This window comes from Thamnophis sirtalis, unplaced genomic scaffold (genome assembly GCF_051295495.1).
Source record: "Thamnophis sirtalis isolate CommonGarterSnake01/CBP01778 unplaced genomic scaffold, rThaSir2_p1.2 scaffold_9, whole genome shotgun sequence".
Classification (NCBI taxonomy): domain Eukaryota; kingdom Metazoa; phylum Chordata; class Lepidosauria; order Squamata; family Natricidae; genus Thamnophis; species Thamnophis sirtalis.
In genome coordinates, this window is record NW_028261389.1 from 72,411,144 (window position 1) to 72,433,210 (window position 22,067).

A 22,067-nucleotide genomic window follows, 5' to 3' on the forward strand; every position below is an offset into this window, starting at 1 on the left:
TGATGCGGTGTGCATGCATCACAGATGAACCATTTTTCTTCATCTCTTCATACGCATTTGAAAAGGAAACTGTTGTGGTCCACCAGCAGACAGCAGAGCTGGCAATAGATTCAGACAGTGAGGAGGTTGGGGAGGAACATGGGCCAGTACTGGAGTCTGGGGAAGGCTCTGTTGAGAGCTCTGTGTCGGAGGCAGAGAGGGGGCCAGGGCCGTATGCCACTTATCAGCTGCCTTCAGAGTCAGACATCAGTGAGACAGACGAACAACTGGATCCTGTTCCCAGTGTGCGAATGCGCAAAGTTGCCAGACGAAGGGAACAGCTAAAGAACAGGAGTGGACTTTGGAGTAAGGCCACAGGAGGATGGTGAATGGCTCCTCCCAGAGGAAATAAAAGAGGAGCAAAAGGGGAGTGGAGTTTGCAGGAGACAACCAGTTTGCTTAATTGGTTCGTGAATCTCCGAGGCTCCTTGCCAAGTTTTGCAGATATCGGCCGGGTAACTCTCCAAGACAGATAAGGTCTGTGACTGTAAATCCTCCCTTGAAAGACTTTGCTGGATGTGAATGAGCAGAATTCGCAGTCAATTAATAAAAGGGGCTTTTGTCGGGACAAGGAGTCTGCTTCGTGGCTTGGGGGAAGCCTAGTTCAGAACAGGAACGTCTCTTTGGAGGTGAATGGGCATCCCCAATGTTTTCAGGAGAGAAGATGGAGACCAGAGGTGGGTTCCTACCAGTTCGCACCTATTCGGTAGAACCGGTTCGTCAAATCTACCAAACAAGTTAGAAGAGGTTCCACCAGTGGACCTGGAAAGCAGGCCACACCTACAGAAGAGGTTCCAAAATTTTTTGAAACCCACCACTGGTCCTTGGATATGATTATTCTACACTATCATGCTCCTATTTATAAAACTCAGTGGCTCTGTGAAAGGTAAGGATGACTACTGCGTTTGTGGTGCAATCAGAACATTGCGTGTGTTGAAGTTGTTTTAACGCAAACCAAAGATGCCTTTTAAAAAACAAGTTTACATCATATTCTTATGCATGCCGGTGCTGTGTGTGAGGTAATTTAAGGTGGTTCTGACAAGTGTCGTCGGCATCTTCATATCCGGTCACATGGGCAGAAAAGCCACTCCCACAAAGGAGGCCACAGCCACAGAGTAGGTTCGAACAATTTTTGAAACCCACCACTGATGGAGACACTCTCTTTTTTAAACTTTCATCCAGCGTGGAGGGCACCCATGCACAGATCTGCCTGTCTTTTTCAAGATAATCCAGGTCGCCCACTCAAGTCAACCATGCTGTTTTCAGCGCAAGGCACGAAGCCAACAGCTGAGCCTGCGCGCTGCTTCTGCATGGCGGAATTGGGAGGGTACCTTCACATGAGGATTGCACAGTTGGGAAGGATCTGCAGAGGACTGCACATACCTTTGCCAGCTGCCCTCAATCTCCCCCATGCTGGTTGCAGCAGCAGCAGCAACGGAGGCAAGATACAAGCGGTGAAACGAGACATTCTCAGCCATAGTTGAAGTTAGGAGAAATAGCTGGTCTCTTCCCTTTCGCAAACCTAAATGGCATTTCAAAATGAAAAGGGAATTCAGCCAATTGACCTTGAACTCAGGGCTTGAATTGAGCATATTGACGTTGGCTAGGCTGTAAAGCATCAGTTTTCAAGGTAATGTAAGGTCATCCATTGTGCAAAATACACACCCTTGGCTTAAAGCAAAGTCATCTTTCACCATCCACATAGAAGAATAGAATAGCAATAGCAATAGCAGTTAGACTTATATACCGCTTCATAGGGCTTTCAGCCCTCTCTAAGCGGTTTACATAGTCAGCATATTGCCCCCAACAACAATCCGGGTCCTCATTTTACCCACCTCGGAAGGATGGAAGGCTGAGTCAACCCTGAGCCAGTGAGATTTGAACAGCCGAACTGCAGAACTGCAGTCAGCTGAAGTAGCCTGCAGTGCTGCATTTAACCACTGCGCCACCTCGGCTCTTAATAGAATCAGGAATGGAAAAGAATCAGAAATAGAATAGAATAGAATATGGAATAGAATAGAATAGAATTCTTTATTGGCCAAGTGTGATTGGACACACAAGGAATTTTGTCTTCGGTGCATAGGCTCTCAGTGTACATAAGGAGGATAAAAATACATTCATCAAGAATAAAAAGGTTCAACACTTAGTGATAGTCAAGATTACTAGAAAGCTATGAAATAGTACTAGGAAACAAATAAGTATTTAATAAATTTATAGGCCGCCCAATCCCGAAGAACAATATAAATTGAAAGATGCAAGCAGCAGTGGGGAGAGATAGATACTAGGAAGGAAGAGAAGAATAATAGTAATAGAGTCTTAGTAAATAGTTTTGACAGTGTTGTGGGGAGTAGTTGTTTAGCAGAGGGATGGCATTCAGGAAAAAGCTGTCCTTGTGTCTAGTTCTTCTGGTGTGCAGTGCTCTATAATGTCATTTTGAGGGTAAAAGTTGAAACAATTTATGTCCAGGATGTGAAGGGTTAATATGTCTGCTCCCTTAAATGATGACCTGGCAATTCCATGCATGGCTCTTTGTTTTTTTTCTCATGGCAATTCTTCTTTGAAATATGATTTTTTTAATGAATCAATAAAAAGTGATTTATCTATGAAAATAAGCATTCATAAAATGAATATTTTATAAATAATTCATAAACTCGAATGAATTTATTTAGTCGTGACTATTCATAAAAGAGTGATTTATTTATGAATATTTTTATCAATGGAGAGCCATTTGTCTCCGGTTTGACCAGGGGGTTAGACTAGAAGACCTCCAAGGTCCCTTCCAACTCTACGCTGTTTGGTTGACCTCCAAGCAGGAAATCTCGGCTGCCCTTGTGAGAATCTGCCTGCTCGCCAACTCTTCGTTCTCCTTCGGGTGCAACGCCCACAGCGCCCACTGGACTTGCGGCGAGGGCGCATCCTCGGAGCAGCGCCCGTTAAACCTTAGGCGGCTTTATGATATGCGCGGACTTCAACTCCCAGAATTCCCTGCACGTCGTTATGCAGAGGACACCCCCCCCGCACACTCTTGAGGCATCTGCGCAGGCGTAGTACGTGAGGCTACGGGCCGCCCCGCGCGCCATTGCCCGCAAGTTGAGTTCATCTCTCTGCGCGGGCGTTGCGGTTACGTCACCATCGGCTGCGCCGGGGAAAAGATGGCGCTGGCCTGGCAGAGGTGCTTGGTGCTCTGGCGGCGGCGGCGACCGAGCTCGGCCGGATACGCGAGCTTGGGAGGTAGGCCCAAAAGAAAGACAGGGGCTGGTTTCCCTCCCGGCGTGGCGAAGAAGGAAGCCCAGTCGCCATATATCGTCCGTTTGTCTTTCAGGCGCTGCGCAGCCGCAGAGGAGAGGCACCCTGAAAGAGACCCTGGCTGAACGCAGAGCCCAGAAGGAGCTGATCTACGTAAGCCCCTTGCGCCCTATCGGAAGGGGGGGGAGGGTGCCCTGCGTGGCTGATACTTACGTCGCAAAGGGGCGGAGCTGGCTGTTCTCATCACTCACCCCCCCCCCCGCTGGATTTAAAAACCGTTTGAAAAAACCGTTAAATGCAGAAAAATGGACTGGATTGAGTTTTGCAGGATCAATGGGGATTCTCAGCCATCCAAGTCATGGTTGTCCCAAAGGAGGCAGCTGGACTTTCTTGTTTTTTTCTTTGAAGATGTTTCACTTCTCATCCAAGAAGCTTCATCAGCTCTGACTGGATGGTGGGGAATGGAAGGATTTATTATTCCTTGCAGACAGCTGGACAGTCCCTCAGGAATAGGGCGGCATACGAGTGTAATAAACATTGAACATTTGCATCCTTTTAGAGGGTCGTTGAAGCACTTGGAGGTTTTTATCTGTGTCCTCAGGGTCACCTGAGTGGCGCTTCTGGTTTCTCTAGTCTGCATTTTTTTCCCTCTGGGAATCCATTCCTTCTCCCACACCATTCCAAGGGTCTTAATCCCAAATTATATAGCTAAAAGTCTGTAGAGATTCTCCGTCCTCCAGGTTATGGTTGTCCCAAAGATGCTTTTTCAGGAGGCAACTGGGCTTTCTTGTTTTTTCTTTTGAAGACATTCCACTTCTCATCCAAGAAGCTTCTTCAGTTCTGACTGGATGGTGGGGAAGGAAAGGATTTATATTCCTTGCAGACAGCTGGTCTTTTGCATCCTTTTAGAGGGTCCTTGAAGCACTTGGAGGTTTATCTGTGTCCTTAAGGTCACCTGAGTGGTGCAAATGGTTCCTGTAGTTTGCATTTTTTCCCTCTGGGAATCCATTCCTTTTCCCCCACCATTCCAAGGGTCTTCATCCCAAATTGTATAGCTAAAAGGTCTGTAGAGATTCTCCATCCTCCAGGTCATGGTTGTCCCAAAGGTGCTTTTTCAGGAGGCAGCTGGACTTTCTTGTTTTTTTTTCTTTTGAAGACGTTTTGCTTCTCATCCAAGAAGCTTCCTTAGCTCTGACAGGATAGTGGGGAATGGAAGGATTTATTATTCCTGGCAGATAGGCTGGTCACGCATGCATCCTTTTACAGGGTGGTTGAAGCACTTGGAGGTTTATCTGTGTCCTCAGGGTCATCTGAGTAGCGCTCCTGGTTCCTGTAGTCTGCAATTATTATGGACTATTTCTTTTTTGGGTGTGGGGGGGGGAGAAATCCATTCTTCCTCCCACACCGTTCAAAGGATGCTCATCCCAAATTGCACAGCTAAATGTCTGTAGAGATTCTCAGTCATCCAGGTCAGGGCTGCCCCAAAGGTGCTTTTTTAGGAGGCCACTGGACTTTCTTGTTTTTTTTTTCTTTTGAAGACGTTTTGCTTCTCATCCAAGAAGCTTCTTTGGCTCTGACAGGATAGTGGGGAATAGAAGGATTTATATTCCTTGCAGGCAGCTGGTCATTTGCATTCTTTTGGGGGGTTGTTGAGGCCACCTGAAGGTTTATCTGTGTCCTCGGGGTCACCTGAGTGGTGCAAATTGGAATGGCTGAAAGGACTGTACAGTAGGCTGGAGATGGATGATATTCCCTCCTTCCCTCTCTGGTTGAGAAAGGGCAGTCCAGTTTTGACATAGATTGCCTCTTTGACCCCCCCCCCCTTTCAAACCTTAGCTCAGTGGCTAAGATGCTGAGCTTCTCAATCAAAAAGGTCAGTGGTTCGAATCCCTAGCGTAATGGAGTGAGCTCCAGTTACTTGTCCCAGCTTCTGCCCACCTAGCAGTTCAAAAGTACCATGTTTTCCCGAAAATAAGACATGCCCTGCTAATAAGCCCAATCGGGCTTTTCAGAGCATGCGCCATAATGTGCCCCCTCCTGAAAATAAGCCGCCCCCAACTATTTAAGCGCATGCGCAACCAGTCCCCGCCATTACCACTGTACCACCTACTGGTACAGCTTGCAGGTCAAAAAGGGCTCACCGCAAAAACAGCAGCAGGCGAAGCAAAGTGCTTCCACCACCCACCCACCCCCGCCCTTTCCTCCCGCATAAAAAGAGCCCGTCGCGAAAAGAGTGGCAGGCCAGCAATGCGATCACCCCCTCCCGCCTGTTCCTTCTCGCGCATGGAGTAGGTTTAAAAAAAAAAAACCTCTGGAAAAGAGAAAATAGTATTCAAAGTGCAGCTGAAAATCATGGTTAATACCTATGCAGATAGGTGAGGCAATTACTTGAATCGATGTCTTACTGAGATTTTTGTTCTGCAATGTCCGCTAGGGCAATACTCAGAGATCTGACAAGATGGAACCTGATCAGGACTGGACCAGTGTCTATCCAACTGCAGCTTCTTTTAAACCTTCTGCCGTGCCACTTCCCATTCGGATGGGCTACCCGGTCAAAGGAGGTGCACCTCTTGCGAAAGAAGGCAACTTGGAACTTTTGAAGGTGAGATTGAGGGATGACTACCTCAACATCCATATCCATATCCTGGGTCTTTTAGGAAGCATTCTGGGACCTTGGCAGAACAAGTCCTTAGAACCAAGTATTATAATTACATGAGAAATATACCCTGCTCTTAAGATCACTGCAGCGTGCTCTACATGGGGCAGCCCTTGAAGAGCATTCGGAGACTTCAGCTTGTCCAGAATGCAGCCGCGCGAGCGATCGTGGGTGCACCTCGGTTCACCCACGTAACACCTATCCTCCGCGAGCTGCACTGGCTGCCTATTAGTCTCCGGATACGCTTCAAGGCGCTAGTCGTCACTTATAAAGCCCTTCATGGTTTTGGACCTGGGTACTTGAGAGACCGCCTGCTGCCAATTACCTCCACTAGACCGATCAGATCCCACAGATTAGGCCTCCTCCGAATTCCATCTGCCGGCCAATGCCGACTGGCGACTACCCGGAGGAGAGCCTTCTCTGTGGCTGCTCCGACCCTCTGGAACGAGCTCCCCGTGGGGATTCGAACCCTCACCACCCTCCAAGCCTTCCGCAAAGCCCTTAAAACCTGGCTGTTCCGACAGGCCTGGGGCTATAGAGTTTTTGCCCCCCTTCTCGAATGGTATGGTTGTTGTGTGTTTTTAAATTTTGTATTGTTATGGCTCGTCTTTTTATTCCCCTGTCTGTACCCCTTTCCCTGATTGAATTGTGAGCCGCCCTGAGTCCCCTTCGGGGAAAAGGGCGGCATATAAATGTAATCAATCCAATCCAATCCAATCCAATCCAGATTTATTGTAAGTATTAGCACTGATTTAGGAACCAACCATTCTGGGCCCTAATCTGGAATACTGGGTAGTTCTGCTTGCGTGAGGAAAGCTGGAAACTTGTTCCTTTACATTGTTTGGAGGGTTTGTGACAGGAGCGTGTTCTACTTCAGGGCTGTAACTCGTGGGCCGGATGCATCATGCGCTGGCCACGCCCACACCCCGTTTAGCGAAAGGGGGCAAAAGTTCCAATACATCATGCGGTGCCACTGTGACAAGGCAGGTTTGACACCCTGTTCTACTTGAATTGCCATGGGAAAAAAAGCTTAATATCACATGAATTTAATCTGAAGACCCAGATTAAAGTAAATCTGAGTTACTTTGAGCCAGATTTACTCAATCAACTTCATCTCTGTTGTGATGATCAGAGTGGCAGCCAGCTACCTTACTCCTAAGAGTCCTAGTAGGAGAAATGGATCCAACACATAATAATCCTTAAAAAAAATAAAAGCTTCCACTGAGGGCATGACTGGCTGAAGACGTCTGTGAACTACAGGCATGACATTGAAGCGTTAATTGACAGCCAGAGGTTAGATCCGCACCCTGAGCAAAGGGAGTTGTCCTCAGATCGAGGGGAAATCTGGAGATTGCCCATTTGATTCTGCAAGGTGGCGCCTCAGGATGTTCGGGGGATCCAAAGGGATCCTGCTGCAAAATCTTTCAAGTCCCAAAGAAGCGTAACGTGTAGTTTCTGTGCTACAAAAGGAGATTGCTAGTCGCTAGGAAAGGAAGCTCCCGCACATTAAATGGGCTGAGAAAAATGGCTCTAGCTGAAACCAGAGTGTGAACTTGAGCCATTCAGTTTTATAAACAGAGTAGGAGGTGGGAAGGAAGAAGTTAATGGCGCAGTCAGAGTCTCATGGACAACTGTAGGTGTTGCGTTTGCAGCCTGAAGGAGGCACGGATTGAACCCCACTCTCCCTGTACACCTTTGATGGCGAGCTCATTGGCTGATTTTAATGAGACATACTTGTTTCAGATCCCCAATTTCTTGCATCTGACACCAGTTGCCATCAAGAAGCATTGTGCTGCTCTAAAAGGTCAGTCTTAAACATTTTTTTCCCAAAAAAATGAAGCTTAGCAGAGACACCAGGAAACAGGTAGCTGTTTCAGATCTGTCTTACGTTAAATAAAATGCCGTACTTCTAGGGCTATAATAGGTTTTATTATACAAAGGATGTGAAGAAAAAACAAATCCTTAATAAATCACTTCTATTTATATGAGTGACTTTTGGGATAGAAATATGAAGTGCTCTTTGTCAGAACAGAGATCATGCATAGCTCAGGATTGAGATATGTACCACGTGGTTATGATGGATGGATGGATGGATGGATGGATGGATGGATGGATGGATGGATGGATGGATAGATAGATAGATAGATAGATAGATAGATAGATAGATAGATAGATAGATAGATAGATGATAGATAGATAGACAGAAAGAAAGACAGACAGACAGACACACATATATACAAACATAGATACATATATAAATAGATGACAGGTAGACGGAAAGAGATAGATAGATGGAGATAGATAGATAGATAGATAGATAGATAGATAGATAGATAGATAGATAGATAGATGATAGACAAATGAACATAGATAGATAGATATGATTAGATGATAGATAGATAGATAGATAGATAGATAGATGATAGACAAATGAACATAGATAGATAGATATGATTAGATGATAGATAGATAGATAGATAGATAGATAGATAGATAGATAGATAGATAGATAGATAGATAGAGATAGATAGATAGATAGATAGATGACATATAGACAGACGGACAGAGATATAGATGATAGACAAATGGACATAGATAGATAGATATGATTAGATAATAGATAGATAGATAGATAGATAGATAGATAGATAGATAGATAGAGATAGATAGATAGATAGATAGATAGATAGATAGATAGATGACATATAGACAGACGGACAGAGATATAGATGATAGACAAATGGACATAGATAGACATAGACAGACAGACAAATATACCAATTGACAAAGAGCCTCTTTGAACAAGACCTAAAACAAGATGGATGGACACACACACGGACACACACACACACCCCAGAGCTGATATTCAGCCGGTTCTTATTGGTTTGCGTGAACCGGTCACAGCGGCTACCAGAGGCTCCGCCCACCCACCCCGACATATTGCACAACCTTCTGTGCATGCGCAGAAGGCAGTGCGCATGAGAAGAAAGTGGTATGCGCGAGCAAAGCGAGTGCACACACTTGTGCATTCACATTTGCGAACCGGTAGCAAAGGTAAATTAATCCCACCACTGATACACACACACACACACACACACACACACACGTTTTAGAGTAAAAGAAGACACCTTGGAAGTGTGTGTATATTTGTGTGTATATTTGACCTAGAGGATGTCCTTTGGACATTTGTTTTCAGTTTTTTTATAAACCCTTGAACAAGTTGTAATGTTGCCTTAGGGTTTATTGGGAATGACATTAGCCCTCGGTGAGTGCAGATTGTGGTTCTGTGTAATGATGACCATGGCTAAAACTATGTCTGTGCTTTCCCTTCCATCACGGGCACTTCAGACTTCTGCACAGAGTGGCCCTCTGCCTTGGATAGCGACGAGAAATCTTTGCAGCACTTCCCCCTTGAAATCGGCACAAGTGACTACGTTTCCGCAGGGCCGTCTCTTCGTAACCCAAAAGCCAGAGTGGTGACCCTGACAGTAAGTGAGTTTAGGTTTCCTAAAATGGGTTCAACTGTTTTGATTGCAAGACACATAAAACGTGATAGTGTTAATCATGATTAAGGTGCGTCTTATACTCTGAAAAATACGGTAACTGCAGCAGATAAATACATCTTCTTGCTGATTCAAATGAGGTACAGAATAAATATTTTGGGAGGACAGAAAATGTGCTGGAAAAAAGGACACACCTCTTGCTGCTACTCAGCCATTTGTCCCTGTTTCCCCCTCCGCCCCCTTACGTTGCTTATAAACAATTTTTTTAAAAATGTTTTTAAAAGCCTGTACACTGCCAAGCTACCAGAATCTCTCTCTTACTCCCTATAAGATGCTTGCAGTTGCAACGGAGTTGGGGGGCCACTGGTGTGCTGGTGCCACAGCCATGAGGCAAGGCAGGGGTTGGGGTGTGGATGACCTCGCTGTGGGGGCCCTGATGTAAGCCAGTGCAGGTCGCCTGGGGCAGCTCCATCCCCCTGCCTTGCCACATGGCCACGGCACCGGCATGTTGCTTGGCTTCCTGCCCCGCCGCGAGCATGCGCGGACCTCCCGTATATGGGAAAAAAGTAAGACACCCTCCAAAAATAAACCGTTTTCTTCCTCTATTCACTGCGTCCTTATCTTGTTTTTTTTTTCCTTCATTACTGGTAGACCTGAACTTAATGACTACAGTTGAGCCAAAAGTTTCTGTTGCTAAGTGAGATGGTTGTTAAGTGAATCATTGCCCCATTTTACATCATTTTTTGCCACAGTTATCAATCACTGCAGTTAAGTTAGCAACACAATTCTTAAATGATTCTGCCTTCCTCATTGTCTTTGCTGGCCAGAAGATTGCAAATGTGTTTTTGTCTTTGGGGGACCATCTAGCACTGTGATGGCGAACCAATGGCACGCGTAGCTCTTTTTAAGGCACATGAGGCGTTGCCCTGTCAGCTGCAGTGCGCATGCGCACACTGGCCAGCTGACTTCGGCCTTCATTTTCAGCCGTTTTTCGCCCTCCGGAGGCTTCAGTTTTTGGGAGGGCAAAAAACGGCCCTATGGGTAAACTGTAAGTCCGTTCCCAAACTTCCGGGTTGCTCATAGGGTCATTTTTCGTCCTCCGGAGGGCCTCCAGGGGGGGCGGGGGAGGCTGTTTTCGCCCTTCCCAGGTTCCTAGAAAGCCTCTGGAGACCGGGGAGGGCAAAAAACGGGTCTATTGCGTGCCAAAAGCGGGGTTGGGGTGGGGGACACGTGCCTAGAATTATGGTTGGGCACGCCCTGCACTCCCCCTGCTTTTGGCACACGATGGAAAAAAGGTTAGCCATCACAGATCTAGCCCCTCCCATTTGTAAATAGATACGTTGTGTGTTTCAGTGCAGTTAGCCCAGATTCGTTTGGACACGTTTGCCGTATGGACAATAGCCGATTACCTTACCGATCGATTAACTCGCTGCGACCGGATGGGTGGAAAATCGCACGAAATGCCCCAAAGAAAACGTGGATATCCCAAGTAGCTCACGATCTTCAACCACTCCATTTTTCGATAACCGATGCCCAACAAGCCGCCCTAAATCGGGATCAATGGCGTGCTGTAATCCGTGGCGTCCTGCCCCTGGCCTTCACAATGCAGCGGTCACTGCCTTATGGACGTTGACATTTACAAAGATTAAGTCCAAGTTAAGTCCAGTTGCAGTTACTCTTTTGACATTCAGAGTTGCTCATAGCTCGATTTCCCCCTCCCAGGTTAAACTGTCAAATCTCAACTTGGACGACCATGCAAAGAAGAAGTTCATCAAACTTGTAGGCGAGCGATACTGTGGGAAGACAGATTCCGTTACTATCACAACAGACAGGTAACGCAATGGCAGAACTTTCTGTTGGCCCAAACCAGCAATATTCAACATAACTGCCCAGCTAAACTCTTTTCCTGGGGTTTAAAAACTGCGCCATCAAATTCTAAGATTTCAAATTATTTTTTGTGGTTGGTAATCCAGTCGAGCCTGTTGTGGGTGCAAAATGTGACTTCAGTTCACCATTTTCAGATTCTATTTTATTTTAAGACTGGCAAACAGACTTAGCGTGTTATTCATATGCTATAACATGGGGTTGCTCATTTTGGCGCCTTCCAGTTGCTGGTTGGGAATGCTGGAATTTGGTATAGTTTTCTTCTTTTCGAGCCGTAGTGGTGCAGTGGTTAGAATGCAGTATTTGCGGGCTACTTCACTGCCCACTGATAGCAGTTCGATCCTGACCAGCACAAGGCTGACTCAGCCTTCCATCCTTCCGAGGTTGGTAAAATGAGGAGCCAGATTGTTGGGGGCAACAGGCTGACTCTAAACCGCTTAGAGAGGGCTGTAAAGCACTGTGATATAATAAGTGGTATTGCTACTGCTATATTTTTCTTGTTTTTCAGATGTCCTCTAAGAAAGCAAAACTATGATTACGCAATGTACCTTCTAACGGTTTTATTCCATGAATCGTGGGTAAGAATATTTGCTTATTGATTATGTATTGTTTGAGTATTCAACAGATCCCACATATTGACAAGGAAAAAGTCACAACAATCCCATTCTTATAAGTTTCCTTCCTGGCCAGATAGAACATAGTAAATGATATAGTAAAATGGGCTTTAATCTTTCTAAAATGCCCAGACCGGAAATCACAGGCATTATCTACATTCTGAGAGAGCGGAATGATTCATTAGCATGCGTGATAAGTACACAACCTTTTCTTTTAGAAAGTTACATCTTTCCAAAGCATGCAAATAATAGGCCCGTCAATTAAATAAGCAAAGTACCTAATAAATGTGAATGTAAGGTAGTCCTCGCCTTTAGGCCACAATTGAGACCAGAATTTCAAGGTGGTTGTTAAGTGAGCCATGCTCAATTTTACCACCTTTTTGATAAGGTTAAGCAAATTGCTCTAGTGTAGACCAAAATCACATGGTCGTTAAGCAAATCTGACTTCTCCCGTTAAGTCAGATTGTGTGTGTGTGTGTGTGTGTATAACAGTGGTAAATGTGAGAATGCAAGAACCAGTCATAAGTTAAAGATTGCTTGTATCCATTTGTACGTCTGCATCCTGTGTCTTTTCTGCATGAGAGCCAAGGGGAGGTGCTTGCAAGTGCTTCGACAGCCCCAATGTAGAATTGGGGCGATGCAGAGAATGGATATGTAACCCATTTATTCCTAGTCTCCACTTAATTTCCACTCTATCTACCTTTTCCTATCTTACTCAATCTTAACATGTGACATTTAACATTTTAATATCTCATCTTTCTTACTGTCTTCTCCTAATGGCAGCGTATGATTTATCAATTGTTTGTAACTTAATGATTAATTATTGTAACTATGATCTATGATCTATCCTCGCTGTTTATATCTACATTGAGAGCTTATGTACTAGAGACAAATTCCTTGTGGTTCCAATCACACTTGGCCAATCAATAATTTTTTTCTGCTCTGCTCTACTCTACTTTTTTTCTACTCTCTGTTTCTATTCTCTAGTCTTCTCTTCTCTTCTAATTCTCTATTTCTTCCATTCGTTTCTTTTCTACTCATTTCTATTCTGTTCATTTCTATTTTCTGTCCTGTCCCTGGCTAATGAAGGAGGGATTGGGAATTAGGAAGCAGGGTTTGTGAGCCCAATTGGTGGTGGTAGGAGTGGGATTTTCCTAAAATGGTCTCTTTTGGAACGCATCACATTCTCTGCCTGAACTTTGCACGAAAAGAGATCTCGGTTCCTGCATGTTTGGGCTAATCTTGTCCTTACAGTGGATTCTCTGGATTTGCAAATACCTCGAAAGCAGTGTGAGAACCCCCCTGCTGTAAAATGCCAGAATTGCTTCAACGGTGCTGCTGGCTCCCATGGATTGGATTACTGTGTAGTCCATGCTAATTAAAAGCTGTAGCAATTTCAAAGCTTTAGATAATGAACTTTCCCTCATTACCAATGCACAGCAATCTACTTACCTTTCTGCAGCATTCAAACACTGATTCTACACTGAAGCTCAACAGTTGCGATTACTAATTCCAGAGTAGCACATGTGCGCTTGGCTCTAGTATTACCCACTGATGGAAGACTTGGGTATATGATATGCGAGTGCTTAGTGTGTATTGAGTACACCCAAGTCTCTTGCCCTTTTATTACCTTTCAGCTTCCACATAAATACTTAATGGCCTCATCAGTTGTAATTGTCTTTGATTTCATGATAAATTAATGACCATCTGCAACACGTTGCTTTCTCTCTTTCGTTGGTGATCCGTCCAAAAGAAACCACATTTTTAAATAAACTTTTGGGCAACCCCCCTGAATTTTTATCCCCTGAATTTTAAGAGTTGTTCATCCCTAAGAATGTTATTATTTGTCCTACCTGGATAGTAGCGTAGGAGAGAAACAGGAAAGATGGTATTTAAGTCATTGATTGGGCATAAAACTCATTAGGTGGAGTAAAACGCCGGATTAAAAACAAACAAACCCTGCAATGTAAAACTTCGTGGGAAGAGGTGAGATCAATGACAGATGAGAATAACCCCTGATATTAGATCATCTTTGGTTGCTATGGTCACAGTCAGATTAACAGAGTTGGAAGGGACCTTGTAGGTTATCTCGTGGCACGACAAAACCACGGTCCACTAAAGCGCGCCCGATTAAAGCGCGTCGCTGACGTCATCAGCAGCGCGACAACAGCGACCGCGGAGAAAAAAGGGCGCTTTAAAAAGCGCTTTGAAAGCAAGACGATTCAAGTTAAGGTAAGGGTTAGGGTTAGGGTTAGAGTTAGGGTTAGGTTAAGGGTTAGGGTTAGGTTTAGGGTTAGGTTAAGGGTTAGGGTTAGGTTTAGCGTTAGGTTAAGGGTTAGGTTTAGGGTTAGGTTTAGGGTTAGGTTAAGAGTTAGGTTTAGGGTTAGGTTTCGGGGGGTTAGGGTTAGGGGTTAATTTTAGCTTTAGCGCTCAGCGTGCTTTTTTCGTCGCGCTGTGATGACGTCAGGTACGTGGTTTCGTCGAGCGCGTTTTAGTCGAACGCGGTTTTGTGGTGGAACCGGTTATCTAGTCCAACTTCCTGCCCAAGCAGGAGATCCTACCATTTCTGACAAATGGCAGTCCAGTCTCTCCTTGAAAGCTTCCAGTGGTGAAGCTCCCACAACTTCCGAAGGCAACTTCTGTTCCATGGGTGGATTGCTCTTATTGGCAGAAAATGTCTCCTTATTTCCAGGTTGAATCTCTCCTTGTTCAGTTTCCATCCTTATTCCTTGTCTGGCCTTCAGTTGCTTTGGAAATCAGGTTGATCCCTCCTCTCTGTGGCAGCCCCTCAGATATTGGAAGACTGCTCTCATGTCTCCCCTGGTCCTTTTCTTCACTAGACTAGCCATGCCCAGTTCCCGCAACCGTTCATCGTATATTTTAGCCTCTAATCCTCTGTCACTTGGGCGGGGGGGGGGGGGGGGGCAGGATAGATCTTTCCATTTTTTTTCTTGTTTCTCATCTTAAGCAGTTGAATGATGCTTGTCTGTTCTTGGGGTTCGCTGGAGAAGAGCAGCAGTATTGACATGTGCATAAGGACCCATTCTTGGCATCTTACGTACTTGTGTGTGATGTCAGAACCCAAGCATGAAAGGGGAGAACTTGCATTGTGATGTTATTAGTGCTTATTTCGCCGTTTTGACTTCATAGTTAGGAACGGACCCCTACATTTTCTCAGTAGCTTTGCCAGTTGGCAAGCTTAACAGCTCTTATGGAAAAGAACTAGCAAATAAATTGTGAATTATTTGTTTATTGCATTTATAGACACAATGTGACTCTGGGCAGTATGTAGCCGAAACAATAACAAAAAGAAAAATACTATTTGTTAAAATAATTGGATTTTTGCCTGTCATGGACCTGCAAGCATAAAAATAAATCAAATTTAAAAGCATCCAAATTCAGGGCAAAACAATCAAGTCACTCGAGTGCCTCACAAAATTCTAAATCCAGATGTTGTGTTATGATGTGGAATTGGCCTGCCTTCTTTCAAGAAGCAGGAGACTTCCTAAAATGCCTCCCTCCCATTTCTAAATGGGACATGGATTTTTGAATGTTGTACTTTGCAAAAATAAGGCCAGTGAGCTCGAAGGGATGGCTGGTACTTTCAGGGCCTAGATGACATCTAGAAGTGTTATTTTTGAATCCTGGAACTGGTTTGATCATAATCCAAATTAGGGAAAGATCATGTAGTGATCCAGCGTCAGGCCAGATCACTTAGAAGACAAGCAAAACAAATTCCGGAGCAGCTAACAGTGCTTCCATTTTAGTGGAAGGCGGCTTCGGTTACATGGTCCCCTTCAGAGATTCTACCGTTATTCCCTGAAAATGAGCCCTAACCAGAAAATAAACCCTAGCATGATTTTTTCCAGAATGCTCATAATATAAGCCTGTTCTGACCCCCTCCTCCGTCCAGTAATGACTGCCGAGACAAGCTTGACTGGAATGTCCTTTAATAGCAAGACACCAAAACCTCGGTGGCTGAAAGCCAAGCAAAACAAACAGATAAGGACCTTGGCAGCAACTCAGACAAACTCAGGCAGCAATAAACACAGATAAGGCTTGGCAGCAATCCAGCCTGCCAAGCTCCCAGTACTGTCCTCCGACATTCAATCCTGCATTGAATTCTATTCTGCAAAGAGGGCCGTGTGCACAAGTAGCTTTTTATAGTCTGGAGAGGAGCCTAATGACCACCAGCTGAGTACAATCACCTGTAATTGTGTAATTGTTCCTGACGCCTAATAGCCCTTCGATGGCGTGCATCCAGGAACAACTCTACTGGCCTCCGGCTCACTCTCCCTTGTCTCCTCCCCACTGGTCCAAGGCTCAGGTGCCTCCTGGTGGCCAACCAGCCTCTCTGCGCCCTGCTCGGAGTCGGAACCCTGTCCAGGGTCCTCCACTTCCTCCAGAGCCGACTCAGAGGGCCCCTCGCTGTCGGAGTCTGGTGACAGCTCCAACGGCTCCTGCTGGGCCACAACATAAGCCCTACCCCCAAAATAAGGCCCAGTTAAGATCATCAGACAGATGCAGTCAGTACTGTATTCCCCCTAAAATAACACCTAACTGGGAAATAAGCCCATAGGCATCTTTTGGAGCAAACATTTATATAAGATCCGGTCTTATTTTCGGGGAAATATGGTCCATACCAGTTCCAAGCACTACCTCATTTAGGTAGAAGAAAAGGAGAATTAAACCTGGATGCTTATGATTCCTTTTCTCCCAATGACTACATGGAAGACTTCCATTTAGATCAAGCATGTCAAAAGTCCGGCCCGGGGGCCAAATTTTCAAATTTTGAACGGCCCGCAGCCTCCTCTCGTCACCGGCTCAGCCTGTCACTCATCCCCCACTGGCCGGCATTTTTTTCCTTCACCGCACATTAATGTTAATGGTTCAAAGATTGTCAGGTTGAATGGTGGGCCCCACACATTTTCACCTCACCAATTCTGGCCCTCCTTGCAAAAAGTTTGGAAACACACCCCCGCCCCCGATTTAGGTGTTAAGAGAGTTTGAAGAAAATATATCCAAAATCTTAACAAGAACTCGCAACTCGAAACGACTGAAGGGTCAAAGTTATCAGAGCTTTATTGGATAGCCAAGAAAGTTATGCCTCCCCCCCCTTTTTTTTTGGTGGCATCTTAAATCCTTTTCACTTGAATTTCGTTTACATGTAACCTGAAAAGTTTTAAGAACTGTTGTCCACTGTAGCCTGCTCAGGTTATTTAAAAAAGGAGAGTTATATGGCACTAACCCTAAATGATTAAAAGATTGTAAGGAAGTTGATGTTTTCCCCATTCAGGCAGTTCAAACCAATTTCAGTCTAGCCTTAGATTCTTAAGTTACTTCTTCCTACCATGTCGTTAGCCCCATCGGGTGGATGGGTCTTTGCTGACAAATACAGATTTTTTTAGCAGCTTAATTCTTACCTGTTCTACCCTAAACCACCATCCTGTATGAAAATAATAATTCACCTTTGTGATTTTTGTGAGAGTCAAAAATCATGAAGATGAAAACATAACATTTACTGCCCCCAAGTGGCAGAGGTCAGTTTTTGCATGCATAGAAGTCTTGTAGGAGTCCGTTTGTGCTGCAGATTATCTGGCAGTTTGGAAGTCCTTAATTTTATAAAAGATTAATGTCAAAGGAATAGAATAGAATAACATAGTTGGAAGGGACCTTGGAGGTCTTCTAGTCCAGTGATCCCCAACCCCCGGTCCGCGGACCGGTGCCGGGCCGTGGAGTACCTGGCACCGGGCCGCGCAGCGGCCGGGGGCCATGATCGCTGCAGCGGCCGGGGGCCATGATCGCTGCAGCGGCCGGGGGCCATGATCGCTGCAGCGGCCGGGGGCCATGATCGCTGCAGCGGCCGGGGGCCATGATCGCTGCAGCGGCCGGGGGCCATGATCGCTGCAGCGGCCGGGGGCCATGATCGCTGCAGCGGCCGGGGGCCATGATCGCTGCAGCGGCCGGGGGCCATGATCGCTGCAGCGGCCGGGGGCCATGATCGCTGCAGCGGCCGGGGGCCATGATCGCTGCAGCGACCGGGGGCCATGATCGCTGCAGTGGCCGGGGGCCATGATCACTGCAGCGGCCGGGGGCCATAGTTTCTTTCTGTATGCAAATTAGGGCTAACTGGCACAAGGGGTGTTACTGGACCGCTGGTGGCACTCTGACGTCACCAGCGGCCCACCGCCCCCCTGTGTCCAGCGCCACCCTTCTCATTCCTTTTCAGCGCTTCAGCGCTGGCCGATTCCTGAAAAAACCCCTGCGCGCGCTCAGCGGGCCACGGTAAAATTATCAAAGGCTGACTGGTCCGCGGCGATAAAAAGGTTGGGGACCACTGTTCTAGTCCAACTCCTGCCTAAGCAGGAAACCCTACATTACTTCAGACAAATACTTATCCAACATCCTCTTAAAATCTTTCAGTGTTGGGGCATTCACAACTTCTGGAGGCAGCTTCTGTTCCATTGATTAATTGTTCTAACTGTCAGGAAATTTCTCCTCAGTTCTAAGTTGCTTCTCTCCTTGATTAGTTTCCACCCATTGCTTCTTGTTCTGCCCTCAGGTGCTTTGGGGAATAGTTTGACTCTCTCTTCTTTGTGGCAACCCCTGAGATATTGGAAGACTGCTATCATGTCTCCCCTAGTCCTCCTTTTCATCAAACTAGACCTACCCAGTTCCTGCAACTGTTTTTCACATGGTTTAGCCTCCAGTCCCCTAATCATCTTTGTTGCTCTTCTCTGCACTCTTTCTAGAATCTCCAAATCTTTTCTACATCGTGGCAACCAAAACTGAATGCAGTATTTCAAGTGTGGCCTTACCAAGGCCTTATAGTGGCATTAACACTTCACGTGACCTTGATTCTATCCTTCTGTTTATGGAGCTTAGAACTGTGTTGGCTTTTTCCCGCAGCTGTTGCACACGGCTGGCTCATATTTAAATGGTTGTCCATAGCACTCCAAGATCCCTCTCACAGTTACTACTATTGAGCAAGTGGGAACTACTACACAATTACTACTATTGAGCAAGTGGGAACACATATGCCACATTTTCTCAATGAAAGGCGGAAGATTGGTTTGGATGTGTGTTAAATAACTTTCTTCTGTAAAGGAGAATAGTGGCGAAGGAGTAATAGGATTTGAGTCGAAGTTGCACCTTTGTGACTACTCATAAATTTCTTTATTTGAAAGCTGAACTGCAGCTTTTCATTAGCATCGGTTAAAGGCCGTGCTGGAAGTTAGATTCTATTGGGCCCAATTGTTCCTTGACCATTCAAGTTCTAGTACATTCCTATAGTAAGGAATTCTATCTTTCTACTTTCCTCTTGGTTCATATTTTAACAAATAACATATATCTGGGATACATCATAGAACTTGCTCATCACCAATAACTCTAGAGGTCAGCGGGCAAGAATCAGAACTAAAAACATTAGTCCTGTCTATGGAGATTCTCCGTCATTCAGGTCATGGTTATCCTGAAGATGCTTTTTCAAGGGGCAACTGGGCTTTCTTTGTTTGAAATAATAGAACACTTGCTTTGTTTTTCCTTGAAGGTGTTTCCCTTCTCATCCAAGAAGCTTCTTCAGTTCTGAACAGAAGCACCTTTGGGACATTGTTAGTCATGCTGGAATTAAATATCATTGGAGACTCTATATGAGTTCCAGATGAGTGAAATAAATGGAAATGCACTGCCCTCATGAAAACCAGTTTATAATCTGCTGGAAGGGAGGTTCTCAAGCCTTTTGATTTGATTGATTGATTGATTTTATTATATTTATATGCCGCCCTTTCCCCCCGAAGGGGACTCAGGGCGGCTCACAATTCAAATCAGGGAAGGGGGGTACAGACAAAAAAAAAAAGACGAAACATAACAATACATAATTTAAAAACACACAACAGTCATACCATTCGAGACGGGAGCAACAGCTCTTTAGCCCCAGGCCTGTCGGAACAGCCAGGTTTTAAGGGCTTTGCGGAAAGCCTGGAGGGTGGTGAGGGTTCGAATCTCCACGGGGAGTTCGTTCCAGAGGGTCAGAGCAGCCACAGAGAAGGCTCTCCTCCGGGTAGTCACCAGTCGGCACTTTTGCTAGAAAACACTACTATTGTTCCTTAAAAAGTAGTGTATGGCATTTTACTCATATGTTAAGCAGCGAAGTGACCCCACTCAAATCCTACAAGCCATTGAATATAGATAGTATAGGGTAGGGTGGGGTAGAGTAGAATAGAATAGAATAGAACAGAATTCTTTATTGGCCAAATGTGATTGGACACACAAGGAATTTGTCTTTGGTGCATATGCTCTCAGTGTACATAGATATACATATACTTTGGATGTCCTTTTCTTCAGCACTTCCCAAGGGAAGAGAGCATTCCTGACTTCCTAATGGTGGGCTATTTAGTCAATAATTTTTAAAAACCCTGCTGCCAAAGTTTAAAACACCACGCAGGTTGGGGACACAGGACTCTCCATTCATGGGCGAAATTGCGAAAGACAATCAACTTCCCAGAGCAGGTTTACTCACCTTTATTGAACTTCTGCTTAACTTTGGAGGAGTCCCAAGGTCTTTAGAAGGTGCTACCCTCAACCTTAAGGGATGCGGTGGCACGTGACCCGTCAAAACCGCGGAGGACAAAATCGCGCTCGACGAAAGCGCGCATGTGACGTCATCACAGCGCGACAAAAAAAATTGAAATAAAATTAAAATTAAAGCAAGCCGATTCACATAAAGGTAAGGGTTAGGTTTAGGGTTAGGTTAAGGGTTAGGGTTAGGGTTAGAGCGTTAGGGTTACGTTTAGCGTTAGGTTAAGGGTTAGCGTTAGGTTTAGCGTTACGTTAACGGTTAGGTTTAGGGTTAGATTTAGGGTTAGGTTAAGGGTTAGGTTTAGGGTTAGGTTTGGGGGGGTTAGGGTAAGGTTTTAGCTTTATTTTTACATTTTTCGATCACAGCGCAATGTTTTCGTCGCGCTGTGATGACGTCAAATGCGCGCTTTCGTCGAGCGCGATTTTGTCCTCCGCGATTTTGTGGTGGAACCGCGGTGGCATAGTGGCTAAGACGCTGAGCTTGTCGATCAGCAAGGTCGGCAGTTCAGCTATTCAAATCCCTAGCGCCACGTAACAGAGTGAGCTCCCGTTCCTTGTCCCAGCTTCTGCCAACCTAGCAGTTCGAAAGCACGTAAAAATGCAAGTAGAAAAAAATAGGAACCACCTTTGGTGGGAAGGTAACAGTGTTCTGTGTGCCTTGGGCATTTATTCATGCCAGCTACATGATCACGGAGACATTTTTGGATAGCGCTGGCTCTTCGGCTTTGAAACGGAGATGAGCACTTCCCCCTAGAGTCGGGAACAATTAGCACAAACTTTACCTTTACCCTAAACCTCTGGAATTTGCATGACTGCATTTCTGATCATTCAGGGTTTTCCTCCCTGATTTTGTTTTCATTTTTCTCCCCCACCCCCAGAAAACGGAACCGTGGGAAAAAGAAATTACCGAAGCAGACATGCTGGAGTATGTCTGGGAGAACAGCGTCTCCGAAAAGAATGCTTTAAAGACATTGCTTCAAATCAGAGCAGCTGAAAAAGCCGAAGAAAAGAGCAGAGAGGAACTTCTCGCCTCCGAGGTGATGCAGCGTTACAAGAAGTCCGTGGTTCTCTTGAAAAATGAAGGGGAGACAGAGAAGAATCTTTTGGAGTATAAAAACTCGGTTAAAAGACTGTTAAACATCCAGGCCTTGTAATGTAAGCAGTTATTTGGTGGGATGCTGTAAGTGTGCTGATGGACATCATCCTAATAAATTTCTTTTTTCATAATATCCAGTTGCAAAATGAAAACAATCGTCTTTCACCTCCTCTTCCCCTGCTCCCCAATATATTTCACCCAGAAATACCAACCAACTACAACATCATTGGAATTCAAAAGTTATGAATATTACTCATTGAATACTTTTTTGCCACGCCCATCCTGCCATGAGACTACTCTGGGTAGCTTGTAGGATTCCATTCAATCCTGAAAAATTGTCTAAATTCGCTTTGCAAAACTACCAGAATTTGTGCAAAATAATAAAAAAAAAAGGCAAGAAAAGTGAAAAAACATTGTGGTAACCAGTTCCTGTTTTAATCCTACACCAACCT

At 45.2% G+C, this 22,067-nt stretch overlaps 1 protein-coding gene across 1 annotated transcript; it reads left to right on the top strand.

Annotated features, from left to right (window-relative positions):
* The first annotated feature begins 3,138 nt into the window (after window positions 1-3,138).
* Window positions 3,139-21,748, top strand: MRPS35 (mitochondrial ribosomal protein S35). The gene is made up of 8 exons (XM_087722254.1): window positions 3,139-3,270; window positions 3,362-3,438; window positions 5,720-5,887; window positions 7,685-7,745; window positions 9,290-9,429; window positions 11,167-11,276; window positions 11,837-11,906; window positions 21,398-21,748. The coding sequence occupies exons 1-8, from the start codon at window positions 3,192-3,194 to the stop codon at window positions 21,671-21,673; spliced, it is 981 nt and encodes a 326-aa protein (XP_087578380.1). The 5' UTR covers window positions 3,139-3,191; the 3' UTR covers window positions 21,674-21,748.
* Window positions 21,749-22,067: the final 319 nt, after the last annotated feature.